Source organism: Pelophylax lessonae (assembly GCF_965119305.1).
Source record: "Pelophylax lessonae genome assembly, chromosome: 5".
NCBI lineage: Eukaryota > Metazoa > Chordata > Amphibia > Anura > Ranidae > Pelophylax > Pelophylax lessonae.
Genome location: NC_138772.1, coordinates 334764222 through 334783582, shown reverse-complemented (window position 1 = coordinate 334783582; position 19361 = coordinate 334764222). Strand labels below are relative to the sequence as shown.

The following is a 19361-nucleotide window of genomic DNA, read 5'->3' as shown; positions in this document are numbered from 1 at the left end:
GGCACATTTTTCCTTAACCTTGTTATGGGTGGAGTAGAGAAGACGCCTGTAATTTGCAATGCAAAACAGAAGGTAAATCTACTGCATTGCTACTTAAAGATGTGGTTAGCAGCTCCAAGTGCTGTGTGGCTCCTTGGAATGTGGAATTATCATGCAGAAATCTCTGTATTGGAAGGCAGCAGTCCCATTGTGGGCAGTGAATCAAATGAGTAAAGTTTAATTCCTGCTGTGCATATTTTGGTTAAGGGAGGATGTGTTCCTGCATTGTTTAGTAATCTCTTTTGGCTGGGTCCTTGTAGCCTTAGGGGCCACATTTGTAATACACGAATAACTAAAAACCTACATGCATGCAAATGTACCCACAGGGGCAGTACACTTTCAACCTAATTTGTCAATGCGCTGGACATTGATAAATAAGATAACACTACTATGTCATTTTTTACAGCAAAAATGTTAAAAGATAAACTATAATGTACACACTCTGTTATATGCTGGAATAAAAGTTTTTTTTTTTTTTGCTTCCATAAAACGAAAGCCTGCCAAAGATGGTTTGAATCTTGGCTGGTTTAGCAGGGACCGACTGAGATTGGAACCGTATGTGGGCAGGCTGAATGTATGCAAGTCAATTAATTGATCGACTTGGGTACAACTAGCATGTGGGATTTTCAGCATGTGATTATTGCCACTAGTGTTCTCCTGGCAGGGACAACTCCCTGCGTCCCCCTGCCAGTCGAACACAATAGCCCTGCGGGAGGGATTGCCCCATCAACACTGACTCTGGTTGCAGGTAAAAAAATACCACCATCTATGGCCTGCCTTAAGACTAGTACACAAGGGCTGAATGTTGGGCGACCCTGGGCGGTTCAATCAAAACTGGCCCACATTACGCCCATGTGTATGGCAGTCGGTCCGACAGAAGCCGGCTCCTGTCGAACGTGCATGCTGGAAAACCAGTGGTCAACCAGCTCCTAGAGCACTGACCAGAGTGTTCTGACGGGGGGGGGGGGGGGCTATAGCTCAGCCAAGGGAGATTGCTGGGCTGATTTCGCATAGCTCTGATCTGAGGTGTCAGGTTTTTTTTTGCATTCAGCCCATTGGTTTAAACAGAAAAAAAAAAAACTAGTAGTGTATACCAGGCTTTAGGTTGGCATAGATGGCCAGCCAGTGGGCTAAATAAAAAACAAATAGATTCCTCCATCCACACAATGCAGGTGGATAGCAGAATCCATCCTACTGGGACATTGTATTCTGACAACGGGGATTCTCCTTTTTGCTGATCAAGAAAAATTTTCGATCCATCTATGAACAGCTTTACATAGGACACTGTTAGATATTTTAAAGTAACAGTGTCACTTTATTCTGTGGAACTTAATCTGCATATACCGTATTTACCTTCCCCTTTTGCTCCCCCTCTGTTCTGTTCCACCAGCCCAACTTAGATTCCTGTGTAAAGCTGGCCATACACAGAGATTTCTTTTGTTCAGCTTGCGGGCTGAACAAAAGAATTATCACAAGTTCAGCCATCCACACTAACAGAACAGATGCACAAATCCACCTCTGCTGGGCTTTGGTATCCTGACAGCTGGCAGCACTGGCTGTCAGAATACCTGAACAGTCCCTGCATTACATGCAGGCAGGGCCGCTGATAGGGGGGGACCACCAGCCCTCTTGTAGGGGGCCCCGAGCACACAGGGGGGCCCACACAGAGAGGGGGATTAGTGATGGACAACAAATACAGAAATCTTCCTCCAGCACCTGAATCTGATCTGTCCCTCTCCCTGCTATCAGCTTTTATCTGCTGAGAAAGAGACAGTTGTCCCTCACTAATCCCCCCTCCCTTGTGTGGGCCCCCCTCCCAGCACAGGCTCTAATGTTATCTTTGCTCAGGAGTTTATCTGTAACTTTGTTTCTCTCTCTCTGTCTCTCTGATTACTGAGCTCCAACTGCCCAGCCTGTATATTTTTCTCATCTCATCTTCTTTTTTATTTAACATGGTTTTTTTTTTTAGATTTAGCAGGAATTATGCGAGTTATGTTATATTTGTGTCTGATAATAGTGATTTTGTTGTAATTTTAGCTAAATATATCGTTAATATTTTCTTTGGGGGGGGGGCCCTGACTGGTAGTCTGTACGGGGCCCCGCGATTTTTAACAGCAGCCCTGCATGCAGGTGCTGTTCAGCTGCCAGTTTCAAAGCTTCCAAGCTCCTTTGACAAATGTCAATTGAACAATCGACCTCTATTCAATGGAGTGGTGCCAGCAGGGCCATACACTGCTTGAATTTCGGCTGAGCTGGCTGGAATTTTCCATTTGCCCCACACTTGCCTCGCTGTGTTCACTCCCTCCGCTGTCACATGACTGTGTGCAGATCTGGCTACTGGCCATTCAGGCACCAAACACTACATTGTGGGGTGTCAGGGGATTTGTGACACGTTTCCCTATGCCTAATGGTTCCCAGTGCGGCCAGTGACATATTGTAGCAATGAAGAAGGGATGTGTTGAATTATCCCTGCTTTCTTCTGCACCTACATGTTTCTTTTTCACAGATTTCTAGTCAAGAATATACAAATAATGAATTTCATCAAATAGTACAGCAAGGGTACAATATCCAATAGTCTAGACCAGCGATGATGAACCTTGGCACCCCAGATGTTTTGGAACTACATTTCCCATGATGCTCATGCACTCTGCAGTGTAGTGATGCCAAGGTTCACCTTCACTGCTATATACAAATATATTGTAAATACAGAAAAAAAATTGTGATTAAAATCCATATAAATGTTTTCAATATTTGCAAGTATAATAATAAACAGTAATATGGAAATCTAAAAGATCTGATTCCATTTGATTATTTTTTATTTCGATTAACCACTTGCCGACCGCCACACGACTATTTACTGCAGCAGTCAGCCCCTACTACTGGGCAAAGCAACGTAGTACTACCTCGCTCGCCCACAAACCTCTAGGGGGCGAGCCTGTGCCGCCGGAGGCACGCTCCCACCCCCGCTCGGTCACTAACATCCCCGCGCGAGTGACGGGCGTCTCCGATGTCCGCCGGCCACTTGCAATCTCCCGCTGGAGAGGGAGAAAGGCAGGCGGCTAATATAAACAAAGCCGCCTGTCATTCTCCCTGGTGTAACTGCAGAGATCATATGATCCTGCTATGTAGGATCATATGTCTCTGTGGTTACATCACAAGCCATGCCCCTTTACAGTTAGAATCACGCCCCTAGGAATACATTTAACCCGCTGATCACCAATAAAGTTAACCCCTTCCCTGCCAGTGTAATTTTTACAGTAACAGTGCATATTTATAGCACTGATTACTGTAGTAATGTCACTGGTACCCCTAAAAGTGTCAAAAATGTCAGTCAAGGGTCCGATCTGTCCGCCCCAATGTTGCAGTCCCGCAAAAAAAATCGCAGATCCCCGCCATTACTAGTTTAAAAAAAAACAATAAAAATGACATAATCCTTCCCGTAGTTAGTAAACGCAATAACTTTTGCGCAAACCAATCAAAATACGCTTATTGCGATTTTTTTTCACCAAAAATATGTAGCAGAAAACAAATTGGCCTAAAATGTTAAAAAATTTATATTTTTACATTTTTTTTAGGAATTTCATATAAAAAAATGTGAAAAATATAGTTATTTTTTTCAAAATTGTCGCTCTTTTTTTGTTTATAGTGCAAAAAGTAAAAATCGCACAGGTGATCAAATACCACCAAAAGAAAGCTCTGTTTGTGGGAAAAAAATGACATCAATTTCGTTTGGGTACAGGGTTGCACGACCGCGCAATTGTCCGTTAAAGTCACTCAGTCTTATGCCCTTGTCTTTGAGCAGCCAAATCCTCCGGGGCTTAAGTGGTTAAGTATTCAATTTCTATTAATGAAAAGTACCCTTAAATGTACATCAAGTCTAATGAGCTTTTGTAAGATTGTAGGTGAAAATTCCAATGGGTCCAACAGAGACCTTATGTAGCCAAAGTAGAAAAAAGGAAAGGAAAGAGAGAAAAAGGGTAAGAAAGGAAAAAGATTAAAGATACAAGGTATCTTGTGCCGACTTTTCTATTTTTGAAGTAATTTTCAAGTGGAAACAATTCTAGAACTATCAATCTGATATTTAGCCCATGGATCCCAGGATATCTCAAATAATTGAACCTTATCATTTAATATGGCTGAACGATGTTCAATAATCATAACCCAGGACAATTTAGCCTTTAAGATATCAAAGGATAGGGTTGTTGTTTTCCATGATCTGGCTATAGTAATTTTTGCTGCTACAAATATAAAATGTATTAATCTTCTTAAAGCGTAACTCCACTTTTGTTGGGAAAAAAACATTCCCCTCTGGGTGATCTCTGTACATTACTCTGTACATTACATTACAAGGCTTTTAACAAACTTTTTTTGAAGATGCCTACCTATAATTCTGAAGAAATCCATGTTTGTTCCTCTGTTCTCCAGTGCTGACTGGGTCTAATGGGAGTGGTTTCATAATTATCAACCAGCTGTGGCAGTTGCAGAGCACTAATGAGGAAAGATGCTGGGCCTGCATCCCTTTAGATGTGTTCCTATTGGGAGTATCTCACCAAAAATTAAGTTTCTGTTGCAGGGGATGCCAGAAATCTGACTTGTATCTTAGGCAGACTTCTGGGAAAATTGGTGAGCCAATCACACAAGCAGAAAATGTTTCTGGGGTGTGGTCAGTAAACATTCTGTGTACAGAACAGCTCCAGGTAGCCATATTGCATTGCATTTGCAGAAAATACAACAGCTGCATATCGAAATGGAAAGGTAATTTTTAATAACATTCAATCACAATATGATTTGTGTCGCAATTGTATACGCTATATTGTTTTTTCTTTATTTGCTAATTTTTTCCCCCATGAAAGTAGAGTTACCCTTTAAGTGTTTAGGGATCTTCTCCATTTGGCTGCAAAGTAGTGCTTGTTTCGGGATTTAAATTAAATCAATATTAGTGAGGGAATAAATAAGATGAAAAACTCCCACATAAACACCCACGTTTCTAAGACTCGGTTCACAATGGTGCGATGGAGGACTATGCTGTGCAAATTACTTGCAATATCTGTGCGATGCGAATTCAGCCATACAGACTGTATGGCTGCTTTTGCATCGCAGTTGGACCAAAGTCGTGCAGGACCCTTTTTTTTGTCCGCACCAGAATCGGATCACATGGGTGTTCACACCCATGCGATCCAAATCCTGTCCAAATTGACAGTTTGCACTGGGATATGTGAACCAATCTGGGGGTGTCTTTAACTTTGTATTGACACTCCATGTGGTTCACATATGGCAGCGTGAACTGGCTGCGAGTCAGGTGGGATGCGGGAACCCGCAGTGGAATCGCAGGGTTGGCCGCATCACACCAATGTGAACTGAACCTTATGGTCATCACTGTAATGTACCGCATTATTGGCTAAAAAGGTTGTGTGAAAGTCTGTAGGGGACACACAAGCTCAACCATTACCAGGGAAATGCTGGAGCTATGCCCATTCAGAATAGCCTAGAAATCGGAATTAGAATGAACAAGTGGAAGCATATTAGCTATATGCAGGCACATCTTGGTATCTGCAAGTGTATATGTACTAACATATTTTTTTATGTGTATATATATATATATATATATATATATATATATATATATATATATACAGTATATATATATATATATATATATATATATATATATATATATATATATATATACATATACATATTTTTGTTTTTTTTTGTTTTTTCAAATACAACAAACAACAATTTGACATGCTTACCAAATATTTCTACTTTTTCTCCAGCTATACTGTATTCAACTTTCTCCTGTGGCAAGATGCACATATAGAACATTTCGAAATAGGCTCAATTCACTGGGCTATTACGATTGTTATTTGCCATAACATACATTATTTTCAGCAAAGAATACCAATAAAAGCTGAAAATCACAGTCACATGACTAAATATAATACCACTATGGCAAATAACCCATGTGTTATAGTTTGGTGAATTGAGACAAATGCCTTCTGGGCCAGGTCTTTTCTGAAACAGACATGCTCCAGTTGCATAAAACTCCTATGTAGGGCAAGGGTGGAGAGAGGAGTAGCCACATGTAGACAGTCCTGCTGCCAGGGAAAATAACGGCAGTTGGGAGAACGCTCGTTTTATGACAACGTTTGCTCAGTGCTGTTGTTTGCACCCCACAGGTCGTCATCCAAGAGTGAAAGTCAGAATATCTATACTGGTTCTGGGTTTGGAAAGCCAAAGCATTGGCATGACATTTAGGTAGCTTGCATTTTAAAGAGAGATCAGAAATGGCAACCTCCATATTTCTCACAGGTGACAGATATATTTTAAAATGTGTTGTAGTTGTACCAAAAGTCCATTCCAGCATCTCAGGAACAGTCCTTGCTAATTGCGGAGATTTTCCAGTTTGCTAATAGGTTTTTGCAGCTTTGAATGATTGATTTCTCTTCCAATCAATCTTTTCCAATAGGAATATTTGATCTATAATCGATAAATCCATTTGAACGATATGCCACATATGGGGAAGCTGATTTCAATCAATAGATAGCAATTAGTGGTAAGTTATTAATCGCATCCCCTTTACCACCATATAATCTCAATATCTGATCAATTGAAGTAAGATGATATTCATCTCAGTGCTGCCAGTCTAGGTACATGGATTAATAAACTTCTGCCTTGGCCAATTAACTCAGTTGATGAGAAGAGAAGTTATGGCTACTCAATTATTTGAGGGTAGGATCTTTTTTTATTGAATCACATATCAATTAGATAATAAAAGTTAAGCACTGATGGCAGATGGGTAATTCTGCTGCTAGAGACAAATTGCCAGCTGTATGGACTGCTAAACAGGTTGCCTGTGTGTCTCTATGGAATTGCTCCCTCTGTAGTCACAAGCAGCGAGATGTTGATCTGTAGCTGGCCTAAACGCTACTTAGGCAGCCCATAGATGATTTGATTTTCTTTCCTTTGACTATGGCTGGAAGGAACGAAAATTGCTCAATTCCCCCATCAACACAGTAAAGCCCCGTACACACGTAGCGATTGTCGGCCGTAAATATTCGGCCGCCGAACGATCGGCCGATTGTCGGCTTGTTAGTATGATGCTTCCGAAACCGACAGCGAATTTTCGGCCGAACAGAATCTGGCATGCAGACTTTAAAATTTTTGTTGGCCGTCACCAGAACGGCCGATTGTTCGCCAGTCAGTACAGAATTCGACCGACAGACAGCAGATTAGCAAGACTGGGCATGCTCAGAAAAGAAAAAACACACGGAAAGTTAACCATCACATGACATCACTTCTGCAGTCGGCTGTTGTTGGCCGACAAAATTCGTGTGCAGTCTTTAGCACTTTTCAGCCGACAGGACAGCACCGGACAAAAGACGGCCGATCGTTCGGCCGACATTCGGTACGTGTGTACGCGGCTTTAGTGTTAATGAGGGAATGCTTCCTGTAACACTATTGTGTTCTGCCAGCGGGGGGGGGGGCGCGGGGAGCCTTTCCCAGCCGCCAGAACACAATCATTTCTAGAGGCTATAGCCGCCAGCAGTAATTGCATGTCAAAAATCCACCAGGCTGGTTGTACCCAAGTCAATCGATGGATCGACTTGGGCAGAATCAGCCTGCCCATACATAGAATGGTAATTCGGCCAAATGAATTTTAATCTAATGTAATCTCAATCACTAGCAATGGAAGCTCTGCCTCAGCTGCAGGGAGAGAAAGTATTTCCATATGGACTGATAGACAACCTCATAACATCCTGCCATTCCTCGCCAGAGGCAGGATTGCTGGCGCAGAGTTGCCTGTCTGACATCAGTCTTACTGATAGGTATTACTCATTTTGTAACCTTTAATGATTGATTCGAGGACATCTTTTAATAGTTCATACCACAAACATTGTCCAAATAATCCAATTAGAAAACAAGTCAAAACCACAAATATGCTTTTTTTTGTTGTTTGCGGTGTCATCCTGACAATTGTCTTTATTCACATTCCTTTTTTTTTTATAATAAATACATAAAGCCCCAAACCGTCTCACAACAAATATGCTTTTATTAGGTATCTCAATGACTTTCTAAATAGTACATAAGAAATAATCCTGGGAGCTACTATATTGTGCAGAAAAGTAATCAATGATAATGCTGCTTGCACTAATCACACCCCTTATGGTGAGTGTGAGTAAATAAATGAAAATATATTATAAGTGCTGCACAAAAATATTTGTGATTACTAAAATTAAAATATGTGTAATTAATAAATCCATGATATCCTATATGACAAACTCTATTGAAAAACATGAATATCAAATGGATAAATATTTGTAAATAAACCTCATATGTGGAAAAAGTATACAAATATATGTGTGATAAAATGTGACAATATAGATAATGAAAAACACAATAGTGCTAAAAATGTTTTAAAAATATTGTCCATGCTTCCAAGATGAAGAAATAATCCCATTCACCAGTGCTCATATAGTATATGAAAAGTTGGCAATCCCTTCACTGTGATTTTATATGGTTATCCAAGGTGTCACCTCCACTCTTGTGACCCCGCTCAAGGTGGGTTCTCACCTTAAGGAGTGTGACCTCGCAGTTAAGCTTGGTCAAATAAACACTTCAAGGGTGGATGATCCCCTCCGGTGTGCTGGCTCTCAGCCTAATTTGATGAGCTCAAAAGCTCACATGTATGGGAGAAAAATGTATATCCATAGTGCAAATACAGTTTTGCATAAAATCAAATATTTATTAATATATATATATATATGTGGGGGGGGGGGGGTACTATATACCTTTTCCACATATGAGGTATATTTACAAATATTTATCCATTTGCTTTCATGTTTTTTAATAGAGTTTGTCACAAGTTATGCATATAGGATATCACGGATTTATTAATTACACATATTTTAATATTAGTAATCACAAATATTTTTGTGCAGCAATTGTAATACATTTTCACGTTCTAAATAGTATTCTATTGAATATCCCTTGTGAACCTACAGCCCATCATTCCACATTTCTGGCACTTATGTTAGGATAGTTTCTTCTGTGTGATGACACATTGGTGTTTAAGGAGGATTGCGACAGCTGCAAGACTTTGAAGTTCTCAAAACAAGAGTTTAAGGAGAAGAACTGGTGAACAGCCTGGCTACAGTAATTTTTGTACACCACCTAAGGTAAACCTGTGGATGCGGGTTTGCTGCACATCAGAAACAGTAAAGTGAATGTACTTACATTGACCTGCCACACTATCTCACTCCACCACCATGGCAGGGGTGTGCGAGCTGTGCGGCCGCACGGGGCGCCATGGGCAACAGGGGCGCCATGCGGCCATCACAGCTCGCACATGATCAGGCTGCACAGCAGGAGGTAAGCGGCGACCGCGGCCTGGAGAGGGTTAACACAGGCTGCGGCCGCCACTTACCTCCCGCTGTGCGGCTGTGCCTGTGTGTGTCTTCTATAGCTGCAGTCTGAGCTGTGTATCACACACAGCTCAGCCGCCCTCCGATCCACCGCCACTGACAGATCCCTCCTCTCCAGGGACGCCAGAGGAGAGATCGTCAGCTCCTCCTCCTCCCGCCCCTTCTCCTCGTGGTGAGCCTCCATACTAAGGTAAGTAAGCTCTCTCCTGCATCAAATGTAAGGGGGGGCTCTGTGTGGGGGGTCTCTCATGTAAGGGGGGGCTCTCTTATGTAAGGGGGGCTCTGTGTGTGGGGTCTCATGTAAGGGGGGGCTCTGTGTGTGGGGTTTCTCGTAAGGGGGGGCTCTGTGTGGGGGGTCTCTCGTGTAAGGGGGGCTCTGTGTGGGGGGGTCTCTCATGTAAGGGGGGCTCTCTTATGTAAGGGGGGGCTCTGTGTGTGGGGTCTCATGTAAGGGGGGGCTCTGTGTGGGGGGGCTCTCATGTAAGGGGGGGCTTTGTGTGCGGGGGGTCTCTAATGTAAGGGGGGCTTTGTGTGCGGGGGATCTCTTATGTAAGGGGGGGCTTTGTGTGCTGGGGGTCTCTTATGTAAGGGGGGGCTTTGTGTGGGGGGTCTCTTATGTAAGGGGGGGCTTTGTGTGTGGGGGTCTCTTATATAAGGGGGGGCTTTGTGTGGGGGTCTCTGATGTAAGAAGGGGCTTTGTGTGTGGGGGTCTCTCATGTAAGGGGGGGCTCTGTGTGGGGGGTCTCTTATGTAAGGGGGGGGCTCTGTGTGGGGGGTTTCTTATGTAAGGGGGGCTCTGTGTGGGGGGTCTCTGATGTAAGGGGGGCTTTGTGTGGGGGGGTCTCTGACGTAAGGGGTCTCTGTGTGGGGTGTCTCTGATGTAAGGGGGGCGCTGTGTTTGGGGTCTTTGATGTAAGGGGACACTGTGTTGGGGGGTCTCTGATGTAAGGGGGCGCTGTGTGGGGGGTCTCTGAAGTAAGGGGACGCTGTGTGGGGGGGTCTCTGATGTAAGGGGGCTCTGTGGGGGGTCTCTGATGTAAGAGGGGGCTCCGTGGGGGTCTCTGATGTAAGGGGGTCTTTAATGTAAGGGAGGGGCTCCGTGGGGGGTCTCTGATGTAAGGGGGGCCTCTGTGGGGAGTTTCTGATGTAAGGGGGGCTGTGTTTGGGGTCTTTGATGTAAGGGGGCTCTGTGTGGGGGTCTCTGATGTAAGGGGGCGCTGTGTTTGGAGTCTTTGATGTAAGGGGGCACTGTGTGGGGGTCTCTGATGTAAGGGGGGTCTGTATGGGGGTCTGATGTAAGGGGGGCTCCGTGGGGGGTATCTGATGTAAGGGGGCGCTGTGATTGGGGTCTTTGATGTAAGGGGGCTCTGTGTGGGGGTCTCTGATGTAAGGGGGCACTGTGTTTGGGTTCTGATGTAAGGGGGCTCTGTGTGTGGGGGGGTCTCTGATGTAAGGGGGCTCTGTGCGGGGGGTCTTTGATGTAAGGGGGCTCTGTGTGGGGGTCTCTGATGTAAGGGGGCTCTGTGTGGGGGGTCTCTGATGTAAGGGGGACCTCTGTGAGGGTCTCTGATGTAAGGGTGCTCTGTGGGGGGTCTGATGTAAGGGGGGGCTCCTTGGGGGGTCTCTGATGTAAGGGGGTCTTTAATGTAAAGGGGGACTCCGTGGGAGGTCTCTGATGTAAGGGGGGCTCTCTAATGTAAGGGTGGCTAAGTTATTAGTGATCATAAAAAAGAAAAGTCAAATGAAGTGCATAAAAAGCGCAAGAAAATGTGCAGGGCGTCTGAATACCTAATGCCGGCCCTGCTTTTAGGCCTCTTGCCATTGGGGCATCTAGCTGCCATCCTATCATTTTAGTAAGGCCTTGAGGCACAGGTGCAGCATCAAGCCCTGCTTTGGGCAGCTTGTCAAACACTGTGATCGACTGAAATATGCTGTGGCTGAAGATAACCGAATGCTGTATCAAACAGTACTCGTTTTTAGTCCCTATGCATTTAGGGACAAATGCCAGAATGCAGAATAGTGCATGTATAGCAGGTTGACACCCCATGATCAAGTTTTGTATTCTTCCAGCAATTCTTTCTTCTCTACTCTTTGCATTCAGTCACTTGTGATAAGCTTGGGTTCCGGCCAAACTGAAGTTTGTCCAAACCTGGAAGCTAGCTCTTATTGCTGGGTCAGGGAGGTAGATATTCTGCTCCACAGCTGACGGTGTGGAGATGCTTGTTACATCATTGACCCAATATAGGCACATGACCAAATAAGGTAATTGATGTCACAAGCATCCCCACCCCTCTGTATATGTACAGCTGCATACAGGGAATCTGCTGTCCACATCTCATTAGCCCAGCAATGACAGCTATCTTCTATGCTCAGACAGAACCCATACGATGAGAATTTCAGACGAATGATCGTCCTATTTTTTTGCATGCTAATCTCATATCCAAAATGAAGAGGTTACCAAACTTACAAAAATTTTCGTATGACAGAATACAACTTCAGAAGTGATATAATGTGTTGTATTGAATTGTAATGTATTCTTTAGTTTCCGAGCATGCGCAGTCTTGCTCTTCTGATTTTTTTGGATTAAATATACTGTACTGATTAAATAAAAATCGTACTATCTGGTATTGTACAAGAAATCTTTTCGTGTTTGTCTCTTCAGATTATTTTGGATGAACTTAAAAGCTCTTGAAAGTTGTGTACTAACGATCAGATTATCGTTTGGCCTGTATTTTCCGTACGTTTTTCTGATTGCGTGTATGGGACATAAAATGATATTAACCACTTTACCACTAGAGCATTTTGCTGTCTTACGTCTGGGCCACTTTTTGCGATTCGGCGCTGTACGACTTTAACTGACAATTGCGCGGTCATGCGACGCCGTACCCAAACGAAATTTACGTCCTTTTTTTCCCACAAACAGAGCTTGTTTTGGTGGTATTTGATCACCTGTGCGATTTTTACTTTTTGCGCTATAAACAAAAAAAGAGCGTTTATTTTGAAAAAATAACAATATTTTTAACATTTTTTTATATGAAATTCCCCCCAAAAAAGATGTAAAAACCAATTTTTTAAAAAATTTTTGGCCAATTTGTTTTCTGCTACCCATGTTTGGTAAAAAAAAATCGCAATAAGCGTATTTTGATTGGTTTGCGCAAAAGTTATTGCGTTTACTAACAAAGGGAAAGATTTCTGTCATTTTTGGTGTTTTTTTTTTAACGAGTAATGGCGGCGATCTGCGATTTCTTTTGCGGTACTGCGACATTGCGGCGGACAGATCGGACCCTTGACTGACATTTTTGACACTTTTGGGGGTACCAGTGACATTTCTACAGTAATCAGTGCTATATATATGCACTGTTACTGTAAAAATGACACTGGCAGGGAAGGGGTTAATTTTATTGGAGAGGGAGGGGTTAATGTATGCCTGGTGCTTACTGACGTGTGGGGGGGGGAGGTGACTGTGTGACACAGGGACAGATCGGATGTCCAGCTATGCTGAACACTCCGATCTGTCACTCCCTGTCACTGAGGAGATCCGCCCGCTCTGTTTACACAGGCGGGCGGATCTCCAAACTGGATTCCCCGACGATCGGGGCAGAGCAGCGGCGATCGCCGCTGCTCCTCCCCTGGCCCGACTCCCGCTGTGAATGAAAACAGCGGGAGCGAGCCTCCGGCGGCGCGCGAGCGCCGCCTACAGGGGGAGGAGTCTGGTGACGTAGGTCTACGTCATCAGACGGGATAGTGCCACTTTGCCGCAGTAGTACTACGGTACTCAGCGGTAAAGTGGTTAAAGGCAAAAAAAAAAAAACATGTCATGCTCACCTGCCCTGTGCAGTGGTTTCACACAGAGTAGCCCTGATCCTCCTGCCGGCGCTCCTGGTCCCTCCCTCCTGTGGAGTGAACCCAGAGCAAGCAGCTTGCAATGGGGGCACCCAAGCAGGCACACTGCCGAGCCGCAGCTCAGCCCCACCCCCTCTCTATCCTCATTGGCTCACTGGCTGTGATTGACAGCAATGACTCCCTCTGCTGTCTCAACCAATGAGGAGGGAGAGTCACATAGTTTGTCAGGTTGAAAAAAGACACAAGTCCATCTAGCTCAACCAATAAAAAAAAAAGAAAACACAACCATACAAGCCAATGCTCTCGTGCACAACGCTGGATCGAGAGGGAGCTCAGATCAAGTATTGGAGGGGGGCTGCTGCACACAGAAATTTTTTTACATTCATGCATTCTAAAAAACCTTTAGCCTTTAGAACCGCTTTAAGGCCCCTTTCAAACGGACGTTCTGATCGGGTCTGCCTGTCAGTTTTTCAGGCGAACCCTGATCAGAACTTCCATTCTTCTCTATGTAACGGCGGATGTCAGCAGACATGGGTTCGCTGACACCCGCCGCCATCCGATCCACTAAAAACAGACGGATAGGGATCCTGTCCCCATCCATCTGGCGGATCAGATGACAGTCGGATGGAAACAGACAGGCGGTCCTTTTCCATCTGACCTCCCATAGAAGACAGCAGGCTGTGTCCGTGTCCGCTCTGCATCAGCAGACACAAACCTGTCACCCGCCTGCTCAGTGGGGTTTGGTAGATAGATCCCCTGCTGAGCTGGTGGATCCTCTGCCTGCTTCGCCCCGTGTGAAAGTGGCATCACATAACATCTCATGACCACAAAGGAAGTTGATGCCAATCGCTGTAATCATAAGGTGTGAACAAGGAGAGAATACCTAAATAACAGCTTCCCTAATTGAGGTCTGAATAGGGAAGCATTTCCAATCGCAACCGCCAACCCAACCTATATTATTAATACTGATCCAGAGGGGAAATGATCTCCTCCAACCAACCCACTCTTCCCCTGCTCACCCACATGATGAAATAATAATAATACCTTATAAAATAAAGTGCCATATAAAAGAATGTGCAGCCTTCCAGGAAGCAATTGTCAGTACATAGCTATGTGAGCTGCCTTCCCTTGTGTTAAATACAGCTATGCCCCGATATAGAAGTATCAGATCATTCCTGCAAGAGTTCATCACAACTCCAAATACTGTGTACACAGAGAGGGGACGCCACACCCCCCTGACACTAAGCCCTGCCCCTCCCGGCCTATCAGGAGACAGTATGCAAATGTACTCACACTCTGCAGGGTGCAACCCAAACAGAGCTCTCAGTTAGCAAGCCAGCTTGTAGTAGTGGCTTGTGTTTTCTCTGCTTTCTTCCTATGAACACCGATCCAATGCAGGCTTCTTAATAGCAACCATCGGAGAGTGTGCAACCATGAAGTACAAGGTGAGAGCAACTTTTCCTTGCCTTCTACCATTGTCTGACACTTTTAAAGGGTTAGGATGAGCTCCTGTGTGACAGCAGTGCCTGGATCTTGAATGACAGAGGCTGCAGATTTATAAACTAGGAAATGTGTCTGTAAAGTTTGCTATCCAGGATCAGGCTGATTTCTAGTGCTTGGTAGGAATAGATTGTGTTGTAAAGAACCTCTAGTAATTCCTGATGGAGTCTGGCTCCATGCTTCTTCTCTTTATAATAGGAGGCTGGAATGTTCCCAATGTGGGATCGCAGTCTGACTTTGTAATGAGGCCCTATGGCAAAGGTTAACCCCTCAGTGTGAAGGCGTGCGGGCTGCTGACACTCAGTGGGAGACTCATTCCCATCCAAGTCCCAGCGATCGGAGAGGGGGAATCTGGCAGGTTTCCTCTATTAAGCCATTACGCCTAATGGTAGTCATATACAGTGCTATAAACCGATCGATCCAAAACGATGGACCGCATAAATTGATCGCATGCCACACATTCAATCAATGGTTCATATTATTATTATTATACAGCACCAAAAGTTCAGACATGCGTATCCTGAATTGTGATTCACTGTCAACATCGGTCATATCAAGACGATCGGAGGGAAGGTTAGGTCTGCTGTTGTGTTCCTGAGAAATTGGAAGTGGTGAACCACAGGATTCACATAAAAAAAAGAAGTCATCAATCAACCCCATACATTTGTTTTTTTTCCCCACCAATTCAGAACTATTATTATTATTATACAGGATTTATATAGCACTAACAGTTTTCCCAGCGCTTTACAATATGAGGGAAGACAATACAATTCAATACAGGAGGAATTAGAATTGACATTTTCCGGCATTCGTTGCTCATCCTTGCCTATTTTTTGTATTGGTTGATTGATATCCAACTCAATCGTTTTGTCAAATCAGGCATCAGTTTTGTCGCACAATGTATGGCCACTCTAGGACCTCTCTCTGACTTTTCCAGAAGCTTGTATGTATTGGAAGATTCCACTAGGAAGCTGGCCATACACCAGTAGAATTTTGTTGAAAATGTTTTCGTTTTTAGGACGTTTGTTTAAGTTCCTATTGATTAGGGTCAAATTGATGTTCGCTTTGGAACGCAGTGACAGAAAAAGTCCAAGGAGCAGAATGGAATTTTTTTTTTCTTCCTCTGAATGTGGTTTCGTTTGGAAAAATTGTACATATTGTCATGAAACCTGTTTAATACGTCTGGGATGGCATTCAAATAGCAGGTCTGGATGAAATTTTAGGGGGTTTAAGCAAAATTAGTTGGCTCAGTGATGGCAAGAAAGAATGTTCCGATGAATGATTTTTGTACGAAAGTTTGAAGAAAAGTCTAAGCCTGGGTTCACACGTTCACGACTTTAACAGAGGTCCTATTATTATTATTAGTCTTATTAAAGTCACACCAGAAGTAGTACAGGAACCTTTTTCTAAGTCGGAGCAACTTGAGTCACCAATTAGAAGGGTTCCATTGCGGTTAATAAGGTGCGAACTCTCAAGTCTCAAGCAGTGTGAACCGGGGCTTAACATATATGGCAAGCATAAAGTGGCACTTCACCCAAAATGGCAAGTTCCGGTTTTCCGCCTCCTCTCCCCCCTTCTCTATTACTATTGGCTACAATTATTTTTTTGAGGGGAGCGGGTACCTGATTTTGACAGGTACCTACTCCTACTTCCGCTTGGGTCACGTAGGCGATTCAACCAGAAATTCTCCCCTTTGCCCCTCCCCCTTTGCCCACAGCCTTCTGGGACACGTCACTGGTCCCAGAAGGCTGCAGGACCTTTCACAAAGCGTGGCTCACGCATGCGCAGTGGGAAGCCGACTGTGAGGCCACAAGAAAGTTACAGCTGATTTCCCTTAGTCAATATACTGGGGATCCGAAGACTGGTGAAGAACCAGCCTGGGTAAGGATGGCTGGATCCTTGGACAGGTAAGTGTCCATTTATTAAAAGTCAGCAGCTACAGAATTTGTAACTGCTGACTTTAATTTGTTTCCTACAGCCTGAAGATCCTCTGTCATAGCGATATGTCCGTTAGTAATGAAAAAGTTTAGGTTGGCTGATGCTTTTGAAATTTTACCAGGTTTGTTCAAAAAGGTAAAGAAGAAATGACTTTATGGCAATCCTGGTGCAATTTTCCAGATCTTGCAATGTCTAGTATATGGCACATTGTTTATAAATATTACATTGTCTTTATTCCTGGATCCCTATCTTTGGATGTCAGCAGTCAATGTGATTCAGCTTTGTATGAATGGGGGGCAGTGGGCTTACCATTGGGTTGTGTTTGTTCTTTTTATATTGTTCCTTAAAGTGATTGTAAATGATCACCTTTTAAAAACAACCCATTAATTATAAAATAGAAATAAAAGACAAAACATTTTTGTATAGATATAAAAAAAAAACATTATAAATACCTTTTTTCCCTTTTTTATAAGTGATCACATCCCCTATATTCTCAGCTGCATTAGAGCTGGGGGGGAGCAGCAGCACACTGAGCTTCCCAGTGACAGGCTGTGTGTGTGTGTGTGTGCGGGGGGGGTTAGGACAAGTCTGATCATTAGAGGAGAGCAGGCTGAGTTTCCAGCACGGCTATAGAACTGACCAAGCTAAACTCTCCTGCTTAGTGTGGAAACCAGAGGGACTGGCAGGAACGCCAGGGATTTCACACAAAGTAACCAATACAAAGAAAACAGGATACTTTCTCAAACCTGTACATAGTTCATCAGGCACATATCAGGAAAATAAAATGTTGGGGTAACAAATGCTTTAAAACAAAAACTTCTAAAACACTACCTATAAAGAATAATTGATACAAAAAACAAAAAACAAATGACAAATTACTCCAGCATAGAGAACTTTGATGGCTACTACAAACTGCTGCACGCTGTACATTCTTGTTGCTCTTTGCACTACAATATGAAACAAGCCCATAATGACTGAGTGCTCAGGATACTATGTGTATGATGATTCTGCATTGTATACTGTAAATGGTAGAATATTTGGCTTAATGATCATCCTTCTCTGTCATTATTGTAATTTATCTTTTTAAATTCTTCTGAACCTGATTGGGTACATGTAGTGAGCATAGATAAGTGACATATCTGTAGGCCAACCGTGGTTTCTGCAAACCCTGGCCGAAAAAGTAGCTTTCTGAGTGGTCATCTCCATCTTGCATATAAGCTAGTATGAATGGTATGTTAAGCACGCTCCCATCATCACAGGAACAAGCATGAAGCTGCTGTATTGCTCGTCCACAAATCCACACATGCGCGGTGCTCTCTCCCAACCCCTGGCACAGCAGTGCTGAGCTCAATGCTGCTGTAACAAGCACACGTATGAATTTGTGGACAAGGGAGAGCGCACTGTACATGTGCAGATTTGTTGATGAGGGAGAGAGCACAGCGCAGGAATGGATTGGTTGTTGAGGGAGAGCGTACTGCACATTTGCAGATAGTAGGAATAGGGAGAGTGCGAAAAGCATGTGCAGATTTATGGATGTGGGAGAGCGCACTGAATATTTGCGGATTTGTGGAGAACAGAGAGCACACTGTGTTTGTACAGATTTGTCGACGAGTGAGAATGCACTGTGCATGTGTGAATTTGTGGGCAAGGGAGAACGCACTGAGCATGTATAGGTTTGTGGGCAAGGAAAAGTGCACTGAGCATGTATAGATTTGTGGGCAAGGAAAAGTACACTGAGCATGTATAGATTTGTGGGCAAGGAAAAGTGCACTGAGCATGTGTAGATTTGTGGGCAAGGGAGAACGCACTGAGCATGTGCAGATTTGTGGACAAGGAAGAGCGCACTTAGCATGTATAGACTTGTGAACAAGGAAGAGCGCACTGAGCATGTGTAGATTTGTGGACAAGGAAGAGCGCACTGAGCATGTATAGACTTGTGAACAAGGAAGAGCGCACTGAGCATGTGTAGATTTGTGGACAAGGGAGAATGCACTTAGCATGTGTAGACTTGTGGACAAAGAAGAGCACACTGAGCATGTGTAGATTTGTGGACAAGGAAGAGCGCACTGAGCATGTATAGACTTGTGAACAAGGAAGAGCGCACTGAGCATGTATAGACTTGTGAACAAGGAAGAGTGCACTGAGCATGTGTAAACTTGTGAACAAGGAAGAGCGCACTGAGCATGTGTAGATTTGTGGACAACAAAGAGCGCACTGAGCATGTGTAGATTTGTGGACAAGGAAGAGAGCACTGAGCATGTATAGACTTGTGGACAAGGAAGAGAGCACTGAGCATGTATAGACTTGTGGACAAGGAAGAGCGCATTTAGCATGTTTAGATTTCTGGACAAGAAAAAGCGCACTGAGCAAGTGTGGATTTGTGGACAAGGAAGAATGCACTTAGCATGTGTAGATTTGTGGACAAGGAAGAGCGCACTGAGCATGTGTAGATTTGTGGACAAGGAAGAGCGCACTGAGCATGTGTAGATTTGTGGACAAGGAAGAGCGCACTGAGCATGTGTAGATTTGTGGACAAGGGAGAATGCACTTACTTAGCATGTGTAGATTTGTGGACAAGGAAGAGCGCACTGAGCATGTATAGACTTGTGGACAAGG

At 43.8% G+C, this 19361-nt stretch overlaps 1 protein-coding gene across 2 annotated transcripts in view; it reads left to right on the top strand.

Annotated features, from left to right (window-relative positions):
• The window catches only part of NEDD9 (neural precursor cell expressed, developmentally down-regulated 9), a 165349-nt gene that overhangs the window by 92151 nt on the left and 53837 nt on the right, over nt 1-19361 (top strand). The window contains exon 1 of one of the 2 annotated variants that reach the window (XM_082259723.1): nt 14603-14752. The exons of the other annotated variant lie outside the window; for it this stretch is intronic. Within the exon in view, the coding sequence (XP_082115849.1) occupies nt 14741-14752 (12 nt within the window). The 5' untranslated portion in view covers nt 14603-14740. Of the gene's footprint in view, nt 1-14602; nt 14753-19361 lie in introns of those variants that run through there. 2 annotated transcript variants of the gene reach the window in all.